At 44.6% G+C, this 22,279-nt stretch overlaps 2 protein-coding genes across 7 annotated transcripts in view; one reads left to right on the forward strand and one right to left on the reverse strand.

Moving 5' to 3' along the window:
• The first annotated feature begins 16,332 nt into the window (after positions 1-16,332).
• LOC119960641 (zinc finger protein 850-like) overlaps positions 16,333-22,279 on the forward strand; it is a 52,547-nt gene continuing 46,600 nt past the window's right edge. Inside the window, exon 1 of the mRNA XM_038788268.1 lies at positions 16,333-16,468. The gene's annotated coding sequence lies outside the window, so the exon portion shown is untranslated. The remainder of the gene's footprint in view (positions 16,469-22,279) is intronic.
• Positions 19,143-22,279, reverse strand: part of LOC119960642 (ER membrane protein complex subunit 4-like) — a 28,449-nt gene continuing 25,312 nt past the window's right edge. For 4 of the 6 annotated variants that reach the window (XM_038788275.1, XM_038788273.1, XM_038788271.1 and 1 more), the window contains one exon: positions 20,494-21,489. Coding sequence is in view for 1 of the 6 variants with exons in the window: in XM_038788270.1 (XP_038644198.1) it covers positions 19,920-21,281 (1,362 nt within the window). In the remaining 5 variants the exon portion in view is untranslated. Of the gene's footprint in view, positions 21,506-22,279 lie in introns of all 6 variants that reach the window. The other 2 variants (XM_038788270.1, XM_038788272.1) reach the window with 2 other exon arrangements.

The following is a 22,279-nucleotide window of genomic DNA, read 5'->3' on the forward strand; positions in this document are numbered from 1 at the left end:
AAGATGTGCGGGTTAGGTGGATTGGCCATGCTAAATAGCCCGTAGTGTCCTAATAAAAGTAAGGTTAAGGGGGATGCTGTTGGGTTACGGGTATAGGGTGGATACGTGGGCTTGAGTACGGTGATCATGGCTCGGCACAACATTGAGGGCCGAAGGGCCTGTTCTGTGCTGTACTGTTCTATATCTATAGATTAGATATATTAATTACAGTTCCGTAATAAAATTCATAATTATGTCTCGCCATGTACTATAAGACTGTAGCTACGTTATAGATTTCCAGCTATCTCTTCACCCAGAGGGTTGTGTTGGATTTCTCTTCCACAGGGACCAGTTGTATCTGGGGGTCATTGAATATATTGAACCGCAAGTTAGACAGATATTTTATTGACAATGGAGTTAAGGGTTACGGGGAACATGTAGGAAAATAGAGTGAAAGCTGAGATGAGGAGGGATCTCTTCACTCGAGGATGTGATGAAGCTTCGGAATTCTCTACCCCAGAGGAATATGGAGCCTCAGCTATTAGGTATGTTCAAGACAAATATTGACAGGTTTCTAGATGTTGAAGATATCGAGGGATATGGGAATCGTGAGGGAAAATGGTGCTGAGGTAGATCGGCCAAGGATCTCATTGAATGGTTGAGCAGACTCGGTGGGCCGAATGGCCGACTCTTGCTCCTATTCTAATCTCTGTGTCCTGGTCAGGAAGCAGTGAGCTGAGCTTGGAACTGTCAATCAACATGAATCAGCCCTTCAGGAGAATTGGGAGGGTGAATATTAGATACAGCAGAGTGAGAATGGAGGGAGATTGTGTCGGATGGAGATTAACAGCTTTTGGAGAAGGAGAGAGGAAATTATATTCCATAGGAAGTAGAATTGTCTATTCTGAATTCCTATCCTGTAATAACAGTGATGACTTTCGTAAATTGTTTTTAAAGGATATTAGAAGAGGAGGAATTATAGACAGAAATATCAAACATCACGTCTCGATGTGACAAACTCACTCGATTCCTTTTGATCTGAAAACAACGGGCTCTGAACATCATCGACGAGAAGGAGAAAAGTTTGTCCGATCTTTCGGCGTCAAAAGATTTGAAACATCAGTGTGACTGGAAAAGCACCGAGACCCACACAACACACATCCGAGTGAGAGAGTTCCAGTGAACTCACTGTGAAAAGAGCTTCAACCAGACACACGTCCTGAAAAAAACATCACACCATTCCCAGTGAGGAGAGACAGTGCACATGTTCTGTGTGTAGACAATGCTTCTCCTGATTGTCCAACCTGGAGAGACACGAGGAGACCCAAAACATGGAGAAACCGTGGAAATGTGCTGACTGTGGGAAGGGATTTAGAGCCCCATCTGTGCTGGAGATTCATCGCCGCAGTCACACTGGACAGAGGCCATTCACCTGCTCTCAGTGTGGGAAAGGATTCACTCACTTCTTTAACCTGCAGTCACACCAGCGAGTTCACACTGGGGAGAGGCCATTCACCTGCTCTCAGTGTGGGAAGGAATTCACTCAGTTATCCAGTCTGCATACACACCAGCGAGTTCACACTGGGGAGAAGCCATTCACCTGCTCCCAGTGTGGGACGGGATTCAGTTCTTCATCCAACCTACGGAGACATCAGCGAGTTCACACTGGGGAGAGGCCATTCACCTGCTCCCTCTGTGAGAAGGGATTCAGTGATTTATCCACCCTGCAGACACACCAGCGAATTCACACTGGGGAGAGGCCATTCATCTGCTCTCAGTGTGGGAATGGATTTACACATTTATCCAATCTGCAGACACACCAGCGAATTCACACTGGGGAGAGGCCATTCACGTGCTCTCAGTGTGGGAAGGGATTCAATAACTCTTCCAACCTTCGGAACCATCAGCGAGTTCACACTGGGGAGAGGCCGTTCACCTGCTCTCAGTGTGGGAAGGGATTTGTTAGTTCATCCACCATGAAGAGACATAAGCGAATTCACACTGGGGAGAGTTCATTCACCTGCTCTCAGTGTGGGAAAGGATTCAGTGATTTATCCACCCTGCGGAACCATCAGCGAATTCACACTGGGGAGAGGCCATTCACCTGCTCTCAGTGTGGGAAGGGATTCAGTAATTCGTCCAACCTTCAGAAACACCGGCGAGTTCACACTGGAGAGAGGCAATTCATCTGCTCTTAGTGTGGGAAGGGATTATATAGAAACATGAAAAGGGAGAGCAGGAAGAGGCCATTTGGCCCTTTGCGCCTGATCTGCCATTCATTATGATCATGGCTTATCATCCAACTCGATAGCTTAATCCCGCTTTCCCCTCCATATCCTGTGACCCCCTTCACCTTCAGTGCAATATCTAACTGCTTCTTGCAAACAAATAATGTATTGGCCTTAAAGTTTTCCTGTGGTAACAAATTCCACGGGCTCACCACTCTCTGGTTGAAGAAATTTCTCCTCATCTCTGTCTAAATGGTCTCCCCCGTATCCTCAGATTGCGACCTCTGGTTCTGTACACTCCCACCATCGGGAAAATCTTTCCTGCATCTACCTTGTTATGTCCTGTTCGAATATTATAGGTCTCTATGAGATCCCCCTCATTCTTCTGAACTCCAGCGAATACAAACCTAACTGATTCAATCTCTCATTCGTCAGTCCCACCATCCCAGGAATCAGTCTGGTAAACACTCGCTGCACTCCCTCTAGAGCAAGAACATCCTTCCTCAGATAAGGAGACCAAAATTGCACACAATATTCCAGGTACAGCCTCGCCACGGCCCTGTGTAATAATAGCAAGATATTCCTGCTCCTGTACTCGAATCCGCTCGCAATGAAGGCTAGCATACCACTTGCCTTCTTTACCGCCTGCTGTAGCTGCATGCTTACCTTCAGTGACTGGTGTACAAGGACACCCAGGTCTCGTTGCACATTCCCCGCCTCTCCTAATCTATGGCCGTTCAGATAATAGTCTGCCTTCTCATTTTTGGTACCAATGTGGATAACCTCGCATTTCTCCAAATTATACTGCATCTGCCATTCATTTGCCCACTCACTCAACTTGTCCAAATCACACTGAAGGATCTCTGCATCCTCCTCACAGCTCACCCTCCCAAGCAACTTGTGTGATCTGTGAATTTGGAGATATTGCATTTTGTTCCCACATCTAAGTTGTTAATATATAAGTGGCGCAGCTGCCTCATGGTGCTGAGGATCAGGGTTCAATCATGCCTGGGTCACTGTGTGCAGTCAAGTTCTCGATTTTGCGTGGGTCTCACCCCCATAACCCCAAAGATGTGCAGTGGAGGGGAACTGGCCATGCTAAATTACCACTTCATTGCAAAAATAGAATTGGTTACTTTAAATTTGAAAAGAAAAATCATTTATATATTTTGTGAATATCTGGGCCCAAGCACCGATCCCAGCGGTATCACACTAGCCACTGCCTGCCAATTTGAAAAAGATCCATTAATTCCTCCTCTTTGTTTCCTGTCTGCCAGTCAGTTTTTTATCCATGTCAAGAGACGACCCCTAATCCCATGTGCTTTCATTTTACACACTAATATCTTATGCAGGAATAAGTCGAAAGCTATCTGAAAGTCCAAATATACCACATCCACTGGCTCTCCTTCGTCAACTCTACCAGTTACACACTTGAAGAATTCCAGTAGGTTTGTCAAGCATGATTTCCCCTTCATAAATCCATGCTGGCTCTGTCCGATCCTGCCACTGGTTTCGAAGTGCTTTGCTGTAAAATCTTTGATAATGGATTCTAAAATTTGCCCCACTGCCGATGTCAGGCTTACTGGTCTATAATTTCCTGTTTTGTCTCGAGCTCCCTATTTAAATAGTGGAGTTACATAAGCCACCCTCCAATGTGCAGGAATTGTTCCAGAGTCTATAGAATCCTGGAAGATGACCACCAATGCTTCCACTATTTCTAGAACCACTTCCTTAAGTACTTTGGGATTCAGATTATCAGGCCCTGGGGATTTATCAGCCTCCAATCCCATCAATTTCCCCAACACAATTTCTCGAATATTGATCTCCTTCAGTTCCTTCCTCTCACTAAATCCTGCGTTCCCCAACATTTCTAGCATCTAATTTGTGAAGCCAGAAGCAAAGTATGTATTTATTTGCTCACCCATTTCTTTGTTCCCTCTTATACATTCCCCTGTTTCTGACTGTAAGAAACCTACATTTGTCTTCACCAATCTTTTTCTCTTCACATACCGACAGAAACTTATACAATCAGCCTAATTTCCTGTTTTATGCCATTCCCAACATCACCACTGCAGTTTGGGGGTCTATATACGATGCCCACTAATGTTTTTTGCCCCTTGGTGTTTCTCAGCTCTACCCATACAGATTCCACATTGTTGGAGCTAATATCCTTCCTCACTATTGCATTAATTTCCTCTTTAACCAGCACTGCCACTCCACTGCCTTTTCCTTTTTGTCTGTCCTTCCTAAATACTGAATATATTCAGTTCCCATCCCTGGTCATCCTGCAGCCATGTCTCCAGAATCCCGATTATCTCACACCCGTTTACATCTATTTACACAATTCACTCGGTTATGCCGTCTGCAGTCACACCAGGGAGTTCACACTGGGGAGAGGCCGTTCACCTGCTCTCAATGTGCGAAGGGATTTTGTAATTCATCGCACTTTCTGAGACACCAACAAGTTCACAACTGATTACAAGGATTGGTTTCTGCTGTTATTGTTTCTGTTCTCAATTACATCCAGGACTGCATTTTGTTCATTCTGTTGGTCAATGGGGATGGTCAGAGGGTTTCTTTCTGCTGGACTGGCCGGTCTCATGGCTTCTCCCCCAGTGGGCTGATTCTCTCTGAGCCTTCTTGCGAATATCTGGTTGCACATTTCACATGGATCAAAGAGTGAAAGGGAGTTTGGAGGTTCATAGATCATGGAATTTACAGTGCTGAAGAAGTCCATTCAGCCCATCGAGTGTGCACCGGCCCTTGGAAAGAGCATCCCAACCAAGCCCGCACCTCCACCCTATCCCAGTAACCCCACTTAATCTTTTTTGGACACTAAGGGCAATTTAGCATGGCCAATCCACCTAACCCGCACATCATTGGACTGTGGGAGGAAACTGGAGCACCCAGAGGAAACCCACGCACACTCGGGGAGATCGTGCAGACTCCACACAGACAGTGACCCAAGCCGGGAATCGAACCTGGTACCCTGGAGCTGAGAAGCAGCTGTGCTAACCACTATGCTACCATGCTGTTCAGGTTAGAAGATATTTCATTACCATTTCTGTTTTGAAATCCCCCAAATCATGCCACATTGCCATGAAGATGGGCTATGGTGGTTACATGGTTCTTTTGTTTAATTTGTCTTGGTGCTTCTCACAGAAGTATGAGGGGGAAGTTGTCTGAGGTGCACTGGGAAACTACATTACAGAGTATGGTGGGAGACAGGCAATCACTAATATTTATGGAATTATTACAGATTTACATGGGAATCGGTTCGCTCAGTTGACTGGATGGCTGGTTTGTGCTGAGTGACACGAACAGCACAGGTTAAATTCCCATAGCGGCTGAGGTTAGCCATGGTCTGTCAGTATTTGTGCTCCACATGACCCTCCACCCACCCCTCTATATTCCACCCCCCCCCACCCCACCATCAGCATCTCCCTCTATTCCTTTCTCTCTCATGTATGTATCTAGCTTTACGTTCAATGGATTAATGCTGTTCACCTCAACCACTCGCTGTGGGAGTGAGTTGCACATTCTCACCACTCGCTGGTAAAGAGGTTTCTGCTGAAATTCCTATTGGATTATTGAATTCCTTCATAATCTGAAAGACTTCCTCCAGGTCACCCATCAGTCTTCTCCTTTCCAGAAAAAAGCAGCCCCAGACTTTCCTGGGTGTTAAATGCTCTCAGTTCTGTATATTATGAATCTTTGTTGCACCTTATCCAGTGCCTCTATTTCCTTTATCGAAATGGAGATCACCAATGTTGACAGTGTTCCCAGTGTAGTCTAACCCCGGTTCTAAACAAGCTGAACATTTCCTCCGTGCTTTTCAATTCTATCTCTCTAGAATGGAACCCTATATATAATTGCCCCACACTTTGGGAAAGATGTGAAGTTCTCAGAGACGGTGTCGAGAACATTTACGAGAATGGTACCAGAGACTCCAATTAGTTGGAGTGACTGGAGCAACTAAATTTCACTCCTGAGATCCCAGCCTCTGGAGGGTGAGGAATGGGGCCATTCAGCCCTTTGGGACCGTGTCGGCTCCCTGTGGAGGAAGCCAGTCTGTCCATTGCCCCGTTCTATCCCCAAATCCCTGTGAGTTTATTTCTCTCAATGCCTGTCCAATTTCCTATTGAAATCATTCCATCATCTCTGCATCTCCAACCCTCATAGGCGATAGGTTGTTACCACTCCCTTTACATGTACACAAGGCTGTTCGAGCACAGAGGAGTCTATTTGGCCCATTTTTCCTATGCCAGCACTTTGTACAGCGACCCATTTAATCCCAGAGTTCGGCTATTTTGTTTTCTTTTTCAGAATGCATCAAATTCCCTTTTGGAAATTGCATTCCAATGAGATTCCAGCACCAATTATCGACAGTGCATTCCAAATCACAAAAACTCGCTGTTTTACAACAAATAATTGTGCATATGGTGTGTGTGAATTTTCACAGAGTATTCAAAATGGTGTCAATGACGTGGGTATTACACAAAATTAAGACTCAATCTTTATCAATGATTCTGGTGAGGACACCGAGTGTAATATATGCGGACAATTGGAATAAATGTACATTTCTATAAAACCTCTCGACCACTGAACCTCCTAAAGTGTTTTAAAGCCAATGGAGTACTTTTGAATTGAAACATATTCACTGTTGTAATGTAGGAAGCTGTAAGTACGTATGTGTAACTACATTTAGTTTTGAAATTGTTATTTTCATAGTGTATTCCCTGTCATTAGTAACATGGTCAAGGAAGCCCTTTTATACCTCGAACATGCAGCTTCCTGCAGCCATTTCACCTTCTGTACCTTTTCTGTATTAACCACATTGATTTCACAGCAAAAAACAATAATTAAATTTATGATTATTCAGTAGTGAACATAGATTATCATACATGAATTGGTGTGTGAGGTAGTTATCTTGTAAAGACTAGTTCTTTATTTTAAAAAGTAACACTTCCAACCAAAATGTTTCCAGAAACTGCAGAGCTATCAGAATTTGTTTGAAAAAATAAATTACTTTATAATTTTGAGAAGTTACAAGACATCATATTTTGCCAAGACTATGTGGGCTGGGCAGAGGTGTAATGGTATTGTTACTGGGCTAGTAATCCAGAGACCCAGGTTAATGCTCTGGGGATCTGGGATCGAATCTGCCTATGACAGTTTTTTGAAATTGAATAAAAGTCTCAAATTCAAAGTCTAATGTTGACATTGTTGATCGTTGTAAAAACCCGTCTGGTTCACTAATGTCCTTTATGAAATCTGCTCTCCTTTGTGGCCTGGTCTACACGTGACTCCAGATCCACAGCAATGTTGTGGTTGATTTGTAAGTCTCCTTAAATAGCCTCACAAGACACGCAGTTGAAGGGCATTGGAATGAACAGTAAATGCTGGTCCAGTCAGTGACGCCCACCTCCCATGAATGAATAATTTTTAAGAAGGTTCATTGTTCAATCTGAAGACTAGTAAGAAACTGTCTCTTTGATTGGATTTGATTAATTGTCACGTGTATCGAGGTACAGTGAAAAATATTGTTCTACATTTCCAGACAGATTGCTCCATACATGAAAAAATATAGGACATACAATAAACATACAATGTAAATACATAGACACAGACAGCGGGTGAAGCATATGGATTATAGTACTACTCAGAAAAGAACCAGTGTATCTTGTATTAACCAAATGTATTAATTAAAAATTAGTGTATTAATTAGTTTGTAACATGATTAAATAAGTAGTGATCCTTAATTGAGTGACAATTAATGAAACTTTTTTTTTATTCATTGGACATTAGCGTCGCAGGCTGTGCCAGCATTTATCACCCATTCTTATCGATTCCAGGCTTGGGTCACTGTCTGTGCGGATTCTGCACTTTCTCCCCATGTCTGCATCCCCACGTAGACATGGGGAGAAGGTGTAACCTCCAAACCGACAGCCACCCAAGGTTGAAATTGAACCTGAGTCCCTGGCACTGTGAGACAACAGTGGTAACCACTGTGCCACGCTAACAGTTGACACTGGTGAGATTTGAACCCACAACCTTTGAATCCCTTACTTGCCATTAAGTAGAAGTCCAACACACTATCCATTGTGCTACAGAGTCATACATATCCTTTAATCCCTTTAGCCCCAAGAGCTGTATCAATCTCCTTCTTCAAATTGTACACTGTATTGGCCTCAACGACTTTCTGTGGTAATGAATTCCACAGGCTCATCACTCTCTGGGTGAAAACATTTCTCCTCACCTCAGTCTTAAAAGTTTTACCCCTTATCCCCAAGCTATGACACCCAAGTTCTGGACTTCCCACCATTGGGAACATTCTTTATGAATCTACTCTGTCCACTCCTGTTAGAATTTTATACGTTTCTTTGAGATCTTCTCATTAAAAAAGAGATAGAGAAGCAGAATTAGGCCATTCAGCCCATCGAGTTTGCTCTGCCATTCGATCATGGCTGATATGTTTCTCATCCCCTTTCTCCTGCCTTCTCCCCATAACACCTGAGCCTCTTATTAATCAAGAACCGATATATCTCTGTCTTAAAAAGACTGACGGGCATGGCCTGGTGCCACATGGCCATCAATTAATTTCCTTTCCCCCTAGAGAAATCAAGGACTTGACACAGTGTGTTTGAGACAAAGCTGATTTATTTCACAAACAACAAGATATTAAACACTAGCCCAGCTCAGTTACAGGGAATCGAAATAAACCCCAATTGTCAGATTGACGATGGTTCAGTTCTGGGTGTGATTAGCAGTGGCAGTAACAGCAGAATCAACACTTTTCAGATGAACAGAGGGTAAATATAAATTGGTTTGACAGTTCAGGAATCATCAGTGGCATCTTATGATATGGAGAAATTAGCTCAACAATTCTATGAACTAAAATTTAGTCTGGCCTGGTGTCACCAAGCTGAAATCCAGTCTTTCTCTGACACATTATTCTTAATGACATAGCTGACAGGTTAAGAGTGAAAAAGTCAACTGTTGAGCAGTACGGGGAAGAGGCAGGTTTGTAGATGTTCTACAGTGTTACAAACTGGATCGTTGGATCTTATTCTGTCCCATCTTACATTCAGCTGACAGTAAAATGACTAAAATACTGCAACATACAGGCATTTGGGGACAACGGTGAGATTGCTGCTCAGATTAGTTAAAGTCTCCATATTGTAAAATAGATCTAGAAGGACTGGAGAAGATGCAGGAAAATATATTTGAATTATGCCTGGACTGGCAGGTTACATCCAGTAAGAAAGATTGGATAGGGCATAACTTTTTCTTTGGAAAAGGGAATGAAGGATGACCTGATCCTGTAAGACTATGAACAGGTTTGATATGATAGACAAGTGGAAGATGTTTCCACTGAATAAGAATAAATATGAGTTAGTGATTGATTAATCTAATGTGCAGTTCAGAGGGAGATCACTCACACACTTCACATGTGCAAAGGAATTTCCTCAGTTTTCCCACTGGTTAACACTCCAACTTTAAAAGCCCAGACAATTTGATCCAATTGCAGCACTTTGCTATGGATGAGGGGTAGTTTAACTGTTCTGTCCAGGAAGACAAAAATCACTGTTCACCTGAACCTGCTCAGACCCCAACCCGTTAACAACTCACTGTCCGTGTTTGGCCTGTTGTCAATCACACCCAGGACAGACTCTGGTGGAAGGGCCTGTGCTCTTTAGTTGCTGTATTAATTTATTTAATACATTTGTTCCCTTGCCCAACGGTACCAATTGTAATCGGTTGGCAAAGCATAATTTTTATCATCAATATCTATTTCAATGGCAGAATTAGTACCCAACATGCATTGTGGCCGAGAATGTGCTCTATCCACATTACAGAAGATCCCCACACATGCGCAGAGTCCGGCGCATGTGCAGTTCAGGTTGTCGCTGACGGTGCGAGGAGCGGGATAGAAACAATCGAGCGACTTTCAGGATTGGAGCCAGTGGGTGGCCGGGGAGCAATAGAAGCTGCGGAGTGAGCCGGGAGGCTACATAAATACCCCATGGAGGCTTCAACTGTCGAGTAAAATGTTAACGGTCCCGTCTTAAACAGCACCGAACAGAGTGAGAGCTGAGTGGTGACAGGCCCGGGTTACCGGCCGCCATCTTTACAGAGTACAAGGTGCCGCAGGGCGCATGCGCTGAGAGCCTGGAATGGATACCAACTCTCCCGGATTGACTGACTGGAGTCTCGGGATTTTATTTTGTTTGGAGCCACTGGCTGGGCCAACATTTATTGCCCATCCCTAATTTCCCTGGAACTGAATGGCTTTCAAGACCATCTCAGAGGGCATTTAAAGAGTCAACCACATTGCTCTGGTTTGGAATCGTGTCGGCCAGACCAGGTAAGGATGGCTGATTTTCTTTTCTATTCATTCACGGGATGTGGGTGTCGCTGGCTGGGCCAGCATTCACTGCCCAGCCCTAATTGCCCTTGAACTGAGTGTATCTCAGAGCATTTTAAGAGTCAACCAGATGACTGTGTATCTAGAGTCACATGTGCATAGAACATATAGTGCAGAAGGAGGCCATTCGGCCCATCGAGTCTGCGCCAACCCATTTAAGCCCTCACTTCCACCCTATCCCCGTAACACAATAACCCCATCCGAACCGTTTTTGGTCACTAAGGGCAATTTGTCATGGCCAATTTTTTATTCATTTTCATTTAATTTCATTTCATTTGAATCCACCTAACCTGCACGTCTTTGGCCTTTGGATGTCGGCCAGACCAGGTAAGGATGGAAGATTTCCCTCACTGAAGGACATGAGTGAACCAGATGGGTCTTTGCAACAACCAACAATGGTTTCAGGGTCTTCAGTAGACTTTAAATTAATTCAAATTTAACCTTCTGTCTTGGTGAGATTCATGCCTGTGTGGCTGGGAAATCATTAGGACAGTAAAGAAGATTTTAATGTAATTTTCTTTGAACATTTCTCTTCAGCGGATATTTTTTTTTTTTTTTTTTTTTTTAAATTTAGATTAGCCAATTATTTTTTCCAATTAAGGGGCAATTTTAGCGTGGCCAATCCACCTACTCTGCACATTTTTGGGTTGTGGGGGCGAAACCCACGCAGACACGGGGAGAACGTGCAAACTCCACACGGACAGTGACCCAGAGCCGGGATCGAACCTGGGACCTCAGCGCCGTGAGGCGGTTGTGCTAACCACTAGGCCACCGTGCTGCCCTTCTTCAGCGGATATAAAAAAAAAAAAAAATTGAAAATGGGATAAAAGTTGATTGGCTGACAGTCAATCACTGTCCTGTAAGGTAATGAGTCCTTTTGCTTCCCATTTGGCCGAGGAAGGCAGTGTGTCACAAGGATGGATGTGTTCACCGATTAATGGCTGGAGGATGGGGGCAGGTCATGTGATCAAACCTCCAGGAATACATTTAATCAAAGTTGGCGAGGAGAGAATGTTGTGAATTTCTATCCTAAACTGACAGTGAGGTTTCTGTAAATTTACAGGATACTGGAAGAGGAGGTTTAACAGACGGGAACGCAAACCAAACGTCACATCGCAATCTGACAGAGTCACTCGATTCATCAGAACCTGAACATCAGCAGCATCTGGGTGTGGAAGGTAAAAGGTTTGTCTGTTCTGTCTGTGAGGGAAGACTTCAGGTCTCAGTGTGACTGGAAAAGCCCCGAGATTCACAAACCCTGGTTAGACCAAACCTGGAGAACTGTGTTCAGTTCTGGGCAACAAACCTGAGGAAGGATAGAATAGCCTCGGAGGGAGTGTAGCACAGATTTACCTGAGTGATATCTGAACCCGCCAGGGTTAAATTACAAAACTAGATTATACAAGAGAGTCAGCGATATGATGACACAGAGAATGGCATTCGGCCCATTGAATCCATGCTTGCTCTCTGGGGCAATCCAGTAAGTCCCATTCTCCAGCTCTATCCCTGTATCCTCACAGGTTTATTTCCCTCAAATGTCTATCCAATTTCCTTTTGAAATCAAATGATTCATGAATTTATTTTCAAACTCCCTCATGGGCAGCAAGTATCAAGTCATTGCCGCTCGCTGTGTAAAAACATATATCTCCTATTACCTCATATCTCCTGTACCATTTACATACAAACTAGGAACAGGCCACTCGGCCCCTCGAACCTGCTCAGCATTCCTGCCTACCCATGATAACCTTTCACCCCCTTGCTCATGAAGAATCTATCCAGCTCTGCCTTAAAAATATTGAAGGACTGCTCCCACTGCCTTTTAAGGACGTGATTTCCAAAGTCCTGCAACACTCAAGAGAATGAAAAATCCTCATCTCCATCTGAAATGGGTGACTCCTTATTTTGCAACAGTGATGCCCTATTTGTCGATTCTCCAACAAGAGGAAACGTCCTCTCCACATCCACCCTGTCAAGACCCTTCAGGATCTGATATAGTTCAATCCAGGTTTTACCCAAAACTTTCAATCTGTGTCCCGACTGCTTGTACGATCAGTGAATGGAAACAGAGTTTCTTTGTCCACCCGATGGAAATCTGGCATAATCTTGTGGACCTGAATCAAATCTCCCCTCAACCTCCTTTGCTGGATCCATTCTGGTAAATCTCCTCTGCACCTACTCCGTGAACCTTCACATTCTTCCTGAAGAGTGGTGACCAGACCTTTAGAAAGATTCATAGAATAGAATTAGAACCATAGAATTCCTACAGTGCAGAAGGAGGCCATTCGGCCCATCAAGTCTACACTGATTCTCTGAAAGGGCACCCTGCCTCGGCCCACACCCCTACCCTGTCCCTGTAACCCCATAGTTCCACCTAACCTGCACATCCCTGGACGCTAAGGGCAATTTATCGAGGCCAATCCACCTAACGTGCCCTTCTTTGGACTGTTGGAGGAGATCTGAGCACCGGGTGGAAACCCATGCAGACACTGGGAGAAAGTGCAAACTCCACAGAGACAGTCACCAAGATTGGATGTGAGGCAGCAGTGCTAATCACTGTGCCACCAGAAGCATAGTTTCAGTATCAGTATTTCTATTTATGAAGCTCAATGTCGAGATTGGATGCTTTGCCAACTACTCTCTTAATATGTCTTGTAAATATACAAAGTCCCTCTTCACCTCTTTCTCTCTCCTCCCAAAGAGGCCAATTGGGTTTTTATAACAATCCAGCCGTTTCCATGGTCACTTTTTCCCAGAGCCGGCCCCACAAGTAACCAGATTCATTCAGCTGAATTGAAATCTGCCTTTGTGTTTTTGTGGGTTCTCTCTCACTCCCTATTTTTAAATCAGTTTTACAGGGTGTTCGAAGGGGAGGCTTCAAAGTCCGGAAACTCAAACCAAGCATCACATCAGGATCTGACCGACCACAATTTATCCTGAATATCATAGGATTTTGAACATGGAAGGAAAAAGCATCGTTCACAGTGGGGAGAAACCGTACTTGATTTGTGTGTGTGGACGAGGATTCACTCCATCATCAGGCCTCAGAAGCCACAAATGCAGTCACACTGAGGAGAAACCGTGGAAATGTCTGGACTGTGGGAAAGGATTCACTTCCCCATCCCAGCTGGAAACTCATCAATGCAGTCACACTGGAGAGAGACCATTCACCTGCTCAGAGTATGGGGAGGGATTCACTCAGTCATCCTCTCTGTCCACACGCCAGCGAGTTCACACGGATGAGAGACCGTTTCAATGTCCAGACTGCGGGAAGTGCTATAAACGTTCTGGGGAACTGATTCGCCATCAGCGTGTTCACACTGACGAGAGACCGTTCAGGTGCTCTCACTGTGGAACTGGGTTCAGGCAATCATCTGACCTCACTGTACATCAGCGAATTCACACTGGGGAGAGGCCATTCACCTGCTCGAAGTGTGGGAAAGGATTCACTCGATCATCTAACCTGCAGAGGCACCAACAAATTCATACTGGAGAGAGACCATTCTGCTGCTCCAAGTGTGGGAAGGGATTCATTCGATCATCTGACCTGCAGAGGCACCAGCGAATTCACACTGGGGAGAGGCCATTCGCCTCAGAGTGTGGGAAGGGATTCATTTAGTCATCTGACCTGCTGAATCACCAGCGAGTTCACACTGATGAGAGACCTTTTCAATGTCCAGACTGCGGGAAGTGCTATAAAAGTTCTGGGGAACTGGTGCACCATCAACGTGTTCACACTGACGAGAGACCGTTTAGGTGCTCTCACTGCGGGACTGGTTTCAGACACTCATCTCAGCTCACTGTACATCAGCGAATTCACACTGGGGAGAGGCCATTCACCTGCTGCAAGTGTGGGAAGGGATTCACCACTTCATCCCATCTCCTGAGACACCAAAAACGCCACAAGTAACTGCAGTGATTGGATTTTGCTGTTCCTCGCATTCAGGACTGAGCCATGTTTATTTGGGTCTCTTTCTGCTGATAACAAACTCCAGCCCATTTACAGGGGCTAATATTCTGGCTAACAGTCAAATAAATTAGATTTGTGTTAAACGCACAGTGTTGCAACTTTTTAATATCTCTGACAAAAGTTAGTTCCTTTTGAAGTTCTCTCGCTCTGCCCTGTCTCTTCCATCCTCACCTCCAACAAGAAGTGTGAGGAGCTTCTTTGTGACTGAGATTGAGTAAATCTGATCAGCTGCCTCTGCTGCTTCCCTCCCTTCCACGAGCCCACCGGACCAAACTGTCTCTAAATTTCATCCTTTCCCGAGCCCTGAACCCACATCTTTCTCTAGTTTCTCTCCCATCTCCCCTCATGCCCTCTCAGAGCTCATCTTGTCCATGAGACCCAACTCCTGCTACATCGACCCTATTCCCACTGAGCTACTGATCAGCCAACTACCCTGTGTCCATGGATATTGTCAACATTTCTCTCTCTTCAGGTACTGTCCCTCTGTCCTTCAAATCTGCCATCATCACCCCCTCCTCAACAAAACAAAGCCTTGACTCTGCCATCCTTACAAATTACTGCCCCATCTTCAACCTCCCTCTCCTCTCCAAACTCTTTGAACATGTTGTCACCTCCCAAATCCTTGCCCATCTTTCCCAGAACTCCCATGTTTGAATCCCTTCAATCAGGTCTCTGCCCTGTCACAGTGAAATAAAAGAGACAAACAGAACCTCAGTCGGAGAGAAAGACAGACAATCCGGGAGCTTGGATCCAACACGGATATGTCCATAAGAACAGAAGACAAGGGTAGCAGCACAGTCATTATCGAGAGACAACAATACCTGCTGGAGACAGGCAGACAACTAAACAACACCAAGCTACCTAGACCCATGTACCCGAGACAGGAAGGGGAATTAGAGACAGACTGGAAGAACTCAAGACTCCAGACACATTAACCAAAAACAGATGGAATATCTGAGGGGACAACAGGCAGAACCAAGGAAGTTCTACCTGCTCCTTAAAATACCCAAACACAGAATAATAATAATCTTTATTATTGTCACAAGTAGGCTTACATTGACACTGCGTGAAGTTACTGTGAAAAACCCCTAGTCAACATACTCTGGCGCCTGTTTGGGTACACAGAGGGAGAATTCAGAATGTCCAATTCACCCAACAAGCGCATCATTCGGGACTTGTGGGTGGAAACTGGAGCACCCGGAGGAAACCCACGCAGACACTGGGAGAAAGTGCAGACTCCGAACAGACAGTGACCCAAGTGAGAATTGAACTCGGAACCCTGGCGCTGTGAAGCAACAGTGCTAACCACTGTGGCATCGTCCGGGAAATACCACCAGACAGACCCTTCGGATTGGACTGTGAGAGAGAAACTCCTACAGAATCAGTGCAGAAGGAGGCCACTCGGCCCATCCAGCCTGCACCGTCCCTTGGAAACAGCACCCTACTTAAGCGCATGCCTCCACCTTATTGAAGGGCATCTTGACAATTACATGAATAGGTTGGGAACAGAGGGCTACGGACCCCAGAAGCTCAGAATATTTTAGTTTAGCCGGGCAGCATGGTTGACGCAGGCTTGAAGGGCCTTTTCCTGTACTTTTGTCCTTTGTTCTTTATTTATCCCTGTAACCCAGTAACGTCGCCTAATATGGACACTAAGGGGCAATTTAGTGGGGCCAATCCACCTAACTTGCACATCTTTGGATGGTGGGAGAAAACTGGAGCACCCGGAGGGAACCCACACAGACACGGGGAAAATGTGCAAACTCCACACAGTCACCCAAGGCCGGAATGGCTGAAACATCATTATACTGCTCCTGGGAGTTGATGGTCTCGTGGTTCAATAAATATAATCAGTGGATTAAAGAGGTGTGTAATGTAGATAAAAACAGAAAATGCAAGATTAACTCAACAGGTCTGGCAGCATCATAGAATCCCTGCAGTGCAGAAGGAGGCCGTTCGGCCCATTGAGTTTGCACCAACCCTACAAAAGAGCACCCCACCCAGCTGGACTTCCCCCAACCTCTCCCCATAACCCCACTTCACCTTTGGACACGAATGGGGCAATTTAGCAAGGCCAACCCACCAAACCTGCACATCTTTGGACAGTGAGAGAAAACAGGTGCACGCGGAGGGAACCCACACAGACACGGGGAGAATGTGCAAACTCCACATAGTCACCCAAGGCTGGAATTGAATCCAGGTCACTGGCACTATGAGGCAGCAGTCCTAATCATCTGTTGGGAGAGAAACAGAGTTAATGTTTGTTGTTCCTTGTTGTAACAGTTCTGCAGAAGGGTGAATGGACTCTAATTTATAAAGTCCATTGAAGTGAAATGTGGAAAGTGTTTTACTCAGAGGTTTGACACAGGAAAAAGTTTCAGTCTGTGTAAAGCTCAAACTTCAATTACACAAAGCCCGCAGTCTGATTGGCTGGAGGACCAGAGTCCACCCGGTCCTCCAAATCTTCCCATTGGTCAACATCGCTCAGGCAGGAAATTAGGTTTTGGAAGTCGCGCCCATGTGGCCAATGGGAAGAACTCAAAAGATAGAGTCTCAGCTAATGAGGGAGATCCGGGATCAGCACCGCCCCTGATTTACTCCAATTGGTTGGAAGACCAGCTGCTCCTGCATGATTGGTCTGGAGTTGCTGTCAATCACTCCCAGGGCATTGTGTTGTGGAGCATGCACAGTGCAGCTCATGTCCAGGGACAGACGCTTGTTTGTCTCATCTTTAGGCGGGAGGGAGGCGGATAAGCGGAGGCAGCGTTAGGGGCAGTGGGTGGGAGGGGAGGCTTCACACACACCCAGTGGGGGCCTCAACACCCCCAATAACAAACTAGCCGCACCGCCTCAACACCCAACACAATGGCAGCTGCCGCTTTCTCCCGGTGCCAGGCCCCAGTGGACAAATGTGGCTTCAGGAAGGAAATGCAGCAATGGATTTGTTCAGGAGAAATGATCTTTAACTGACTTTACTGATCCTGGAGCAGGAGGAGAGAATGGGGGGGATTTTTATCCTGCACTGCAGTTCATTTGTCCTCTGCTTCTGACAATCAAATCTGCAGCATTTTTATTACCTATTGTTCATTTAACACAAAAGAAATTACCCCTCCAGTGTTTGCACCGAGCGGGAAGGTTTTCCTGCAGAACCTTTCCCCAGTTAAGCACCACCATCCCCATAGGGGGCTGTGTGCAGCAGGGAGCATGTGCGGTTGCCGTCCTCCATGCGGGCGCCCCGCAAGAAATGTTGGAGTGACGGGACGGCGGAGGAAAGGAGTGCATCTCTCAGAGAGGCCGGCCCGCCGATCGGTGGGCACCGATTGCGGACCAGACCCCTTTTGAGTGCCCCCCCCCCCCCCCCCCCCACAGGCCGCCCCCGCAGCGGTCGCGCGCTGTTCACGCCGGCAGCGACCAGGTGTGTTTGCCGCGGCGTGAACACGTCGCATTGGGCAGGCCGCTCGGCCCATCCGGGCTGGAGAATTGCAGCTCGCCCGTTACAAATGGCGTGCGGCAATTCTCTGAGCGGCCTGCCGTAAATTGCGGCGTGTCAATTTGGAGGGGGTGGGAGAATCGCGTGCGGGTGCCGGGGCGGCGTGGCGGGACTCGCCCAGCGCCCCCGCGATTCTCCCTCCCGGCATGGGGGGGGAGGGGGAGGGGTGGTGGGAAGAATTGCGCCCTCGATGTCATAATTTCAGGATAAAGGGTAGCAGATTTAAAACAGAGATATGGGGATATTATTTCTCTCAAAGGGCCATGAATTTGTCGAATTCACTACCCAGTAGTGTGGTGGATGCCAGGACTTTGAGTAAATTTAAAGAGGAGATAGATAGATATTTAATTTGTAATGGGTCAAAGGGTTGTGGAGAATGGGCAGGAAAGTGGAGTTGAGTCTGAGAGGAGATCAGCCATGATCATATTGAATGGCTTACTCGGCTCGAGTGGCTGAATTGCCTACTCCTTCTCTTAGTTCTTATGTGGTGATGCGGAGATGGGTTAATTCTGTGTTCTGTCCATTGTGGCCCAGGAGGTGGATTAATACTCAGACCCATGAACTCCACCCCCGTGCCCCACCCAGCACCTCCCCCCCTTGTTGTATCTTTGGATTGTGAAGTTTTATTCAATTTACGGTTGCCGGTTGTTGTTGAGACATTGTTGAAACTCAGTAGAAATTCAAGTTAAAAACTTGTCAGGTGCAAATAAGAATTGTTTTATTTGAAGTTCATTGGTTACAACTTGAATTTCATTTAAAAGGTAGTTTGTAGACAATTTGATTTTCTTCAAAGAATCACAGGAATTATCTTCTGAGACAATAGCCTGAACACAACTTTAAAAGTCAAAGGCTGAAGTCAAAGTTTGAAAATGAAATAGGAATACAGAACTCTTTTCTAATTCTCTTCCTTTACTTTCTCTCTCTCTCTCTCTTTCTGTCTTGTTCTCTTTGTCTCTTTCCTGTCTCTTTCTCTCTGTCTCTTTCTGTCTTTCTCTTTCTGTCTTTCTGTCTCTTTCTGTCTTTCTGTCTAAAATGGTGGCAAAATCATCCATGGATATACTATTTCTTAAGCGATCCGATCACACCCCAATATAATCCTAATTGGTTTAAGCTATATTCAAACACATTTGATTTGATAACAAGCAGTCCATCCTCACGATGCAACGCCACTTTCAATTGTTGCTTATCTGCAACAATTGAGACGTTAGTCATCTCATCATAAACTGTTTTTTTGACACAGTCTAAAATGTTTCGGCTTGCATACGTTATGGAATGTGGTTCAGGCTGTTATCACAAGTGGCCTGAAATCAGAACAATGGAGCCTTTAATGCTTCCACCTTACAGCCCATGGGATTTAGCCCCTGTCCTTGAAAGAATGTGATGTTCTTATCAGTGGTTCTGTTTTTCCCAAACTCATGTCTGAGTTTGGGAATTGTATGTTTCAAACATTTTAAAACTGGGATTTAATATTTATGCTCTAAACTGCCTTTTTACCTATATTAAGTGTATTTAAAATACCTGACTTCTACAGTCGCCCCTTTGATAATTCGAAAGATCAAGTGAGATATATCAGAATAAGATAAAAGATATCATTAAAGCGATAGGATAGGTAAAAGCGCAAAGAATAATTCATTCATATTGTCATTGCAGATTTAAACAATAGAATGGAAACTTAGCATTGCAACAAATATTTCAACAATAATCATTAAAATTCTTAAAGAATCATTATTACAAAATAACAATTAATGAATTAGTCAAATTTGATGCTACAGATTCAGTAGTAATAGATTATACAAATAATTGATTGATAATATTACGGTTAACATTTCAACAAAAGTATTTCACCTCAAATTCATCAATTGGGGGTGCAGTAGGGTTAGTGTGAATCATTCTGACAGTTGGCCCCCTGCGCTTAGCGAATAGTTCTTTGATGCACGTAGCACATTGGTATGTCATATAAATGATGAATCCAGCTGCACAGGAGAATAGGATTATTCTCATTATGGACATTCCTGTGTGTCCAAACCACCCGCAAATTCTATCCCAGAGAGAGAGAACTTGGGATGGATCAAGTTTTTTGATTTCTTTTTGGATACGTAATACCAAATCTTTAACTTCTTCAGAGTTATCAGGAATGAAAGTGCAACATTCTGCACCAATCAGGGCGCATGTGCCACCGTTTTCGGCTAGCACATAGTCAAGTGCCATCCGATTTTGCAATACCACGGTTCGAATTGTTCGCATTTCGTCAGAGATTTTATCGAGGACAGTGGCAGTGTATTCTGCCACATCTTGTATGATGGTTGTTATTTTATTTAACTCATTCTCCATCCTTACTTCCCAATAGAAAGGAATGATTCTAGCAAAAATTGCATCTCTAAAGATGATAGAACGTTTTTTCCTTTGAACAGTCATTTCTGAAATATGCAGGAGATTAGTCACATGACGAATGGCAGGTACCATGTATCCTAAATAGCAAGATCCTGACCAGGATCTTGGGAGCCAGGGATATGCTTTATCATCACAAATAAAATAAGTTCCATTATAAGCAGAATATGAGTAAATATATTCTAAGAGCCATTGGTCTTCGAATGTTTTATTATTTCTGAGGTTAGGTATGCCTGTTATCCTTGAGGACCGCATAACTCTTTCTAAGCGGTTGTTTGTACATTTAAAAGCTGTATTAACATCTAAATAGTTAGTAAAATTACTATTACCCATTGGTATCCCTTTAGGGTCCTTACTGATGAGGCAAATTGATCCTTTTTGTTTAATATTAGTTGGGAGGTTAAGATTTTGAGGTTTTTTGTCAGGGTTAAATTGAAGTTGGTGCCATCCTGAAAAGGTGTTTAGTGGATAGCCTGCAGATTTCCATAAGTTAATAGATTTTTGGATGTCAACCTGGTACCTCCCATTTTCACATGTATATGCTCCAGAATGGGTCACCACAGAGCGAGGGACACTTTGATAGATGTACCATTCTGCTGTTTCTGAAGCATTAAAGGGAATAGTTAGAAAGGGAATACCCTCCCCTGAGTTAGTAGGGGTTGCAATGCATACCCAACAATTAGAAATGTTAAAGTTTTCAGCATATATCTTAGCTGTGTAAAGGAATGTGTTCTTATTCATTTCTGATACAACATTCACAAAGTCAATCAAATAACTGAAAATTAAAATTGCGGCAAACATTTTACTTGTACGTGCGCTTCACGTGCGATGCATGAATCCAACTTTTCTTTCCTTTTAACTTAACAGCGGATTGGGTGGTGAGAAGGATTACGAAAGGACCTTCCCACTTTGATCCCAAAGGTTCCTTTTGCAGCTTTTTGACATACACTTCTTCACCGGGCACCAGGTCGTGTCCACCCTCCGGAGGATCACCCCACGCAGCTAACACCTGTTGAGAAGCAAAGCTAACAGCATTTGTTAGATTTTGACAGTAAGACAGCAAAGCATCACTCATTAAATGACAGTCTGCTTTCCTCAAGTCAATAGTTCCTGGCAGAGACATTGGTCTGCCTGTGATGATTTCAAAAGGGCTCAGGCCTGTTGTTCTATTTGGTGTTGCTCTAATGCTGCATAATACTATTGGCAAAGCTTGGACCCAATTCATGCCTTCCTCGCTGTATTTAGACAGTCTTTCTTTCAAAGTTCGATTCATACGTTCCACTTGTCCTGATGATTGTGGATGATAAGGACAGTGTAAATTCCAGTTAATGTTTAGTAGTTTACAGACTTCCCTACAAACAGCTCCTGTAAAGTGGGTTCCATTGTCTGAGTCAATGCTAGCTGGTACTCCCCATCTGGGAATAAAGTCTTTGCTTAGCACTTTGGCTGTATGGGCAGCTGTCCCTCTTCTAGCTGGAGCAGCTTCCACCCATCTGGAGAATTTATCCACTATTACAAGGACGTCATTGTACTGTTGACATTTAGGAAGAGTGATGTAATCTACTTGTAAGTCCTGGAATGGACCTGCAGGAGCAGGAGCTCTTAATTGAGGCATTGATGTTATAGGACCCAAGTTATTCTTTTGACAGGTTACACATCGGTTTGCTACCAATTGTGCATGTTTTTTGAATCCTTTACCACACCAACTTCTATGGAATCGATCCATCATTTGTTGAGGTGATATGTGTCCCCATGAATGAATTTGTTGAGCTAAGAAGGGCATTAGTGATTGCGGTGCG

Source organism: Scyliorhinus canicula, unplaced genomic scaffold (genome assembly GCF_902713615.1).
Source record: "Scyliorhinus canicula unplaced genomic scaffold, sScyCan1.1, whole genome shotgun sequence".
Classification (NCBI taxonomy): Eukaryota; Metazoa; Chordata; class Chondrichthyes; order Carcharhiniformes; family Scyliorhinidae; genus Scyliorhinus; species Scyliorhinus canicula.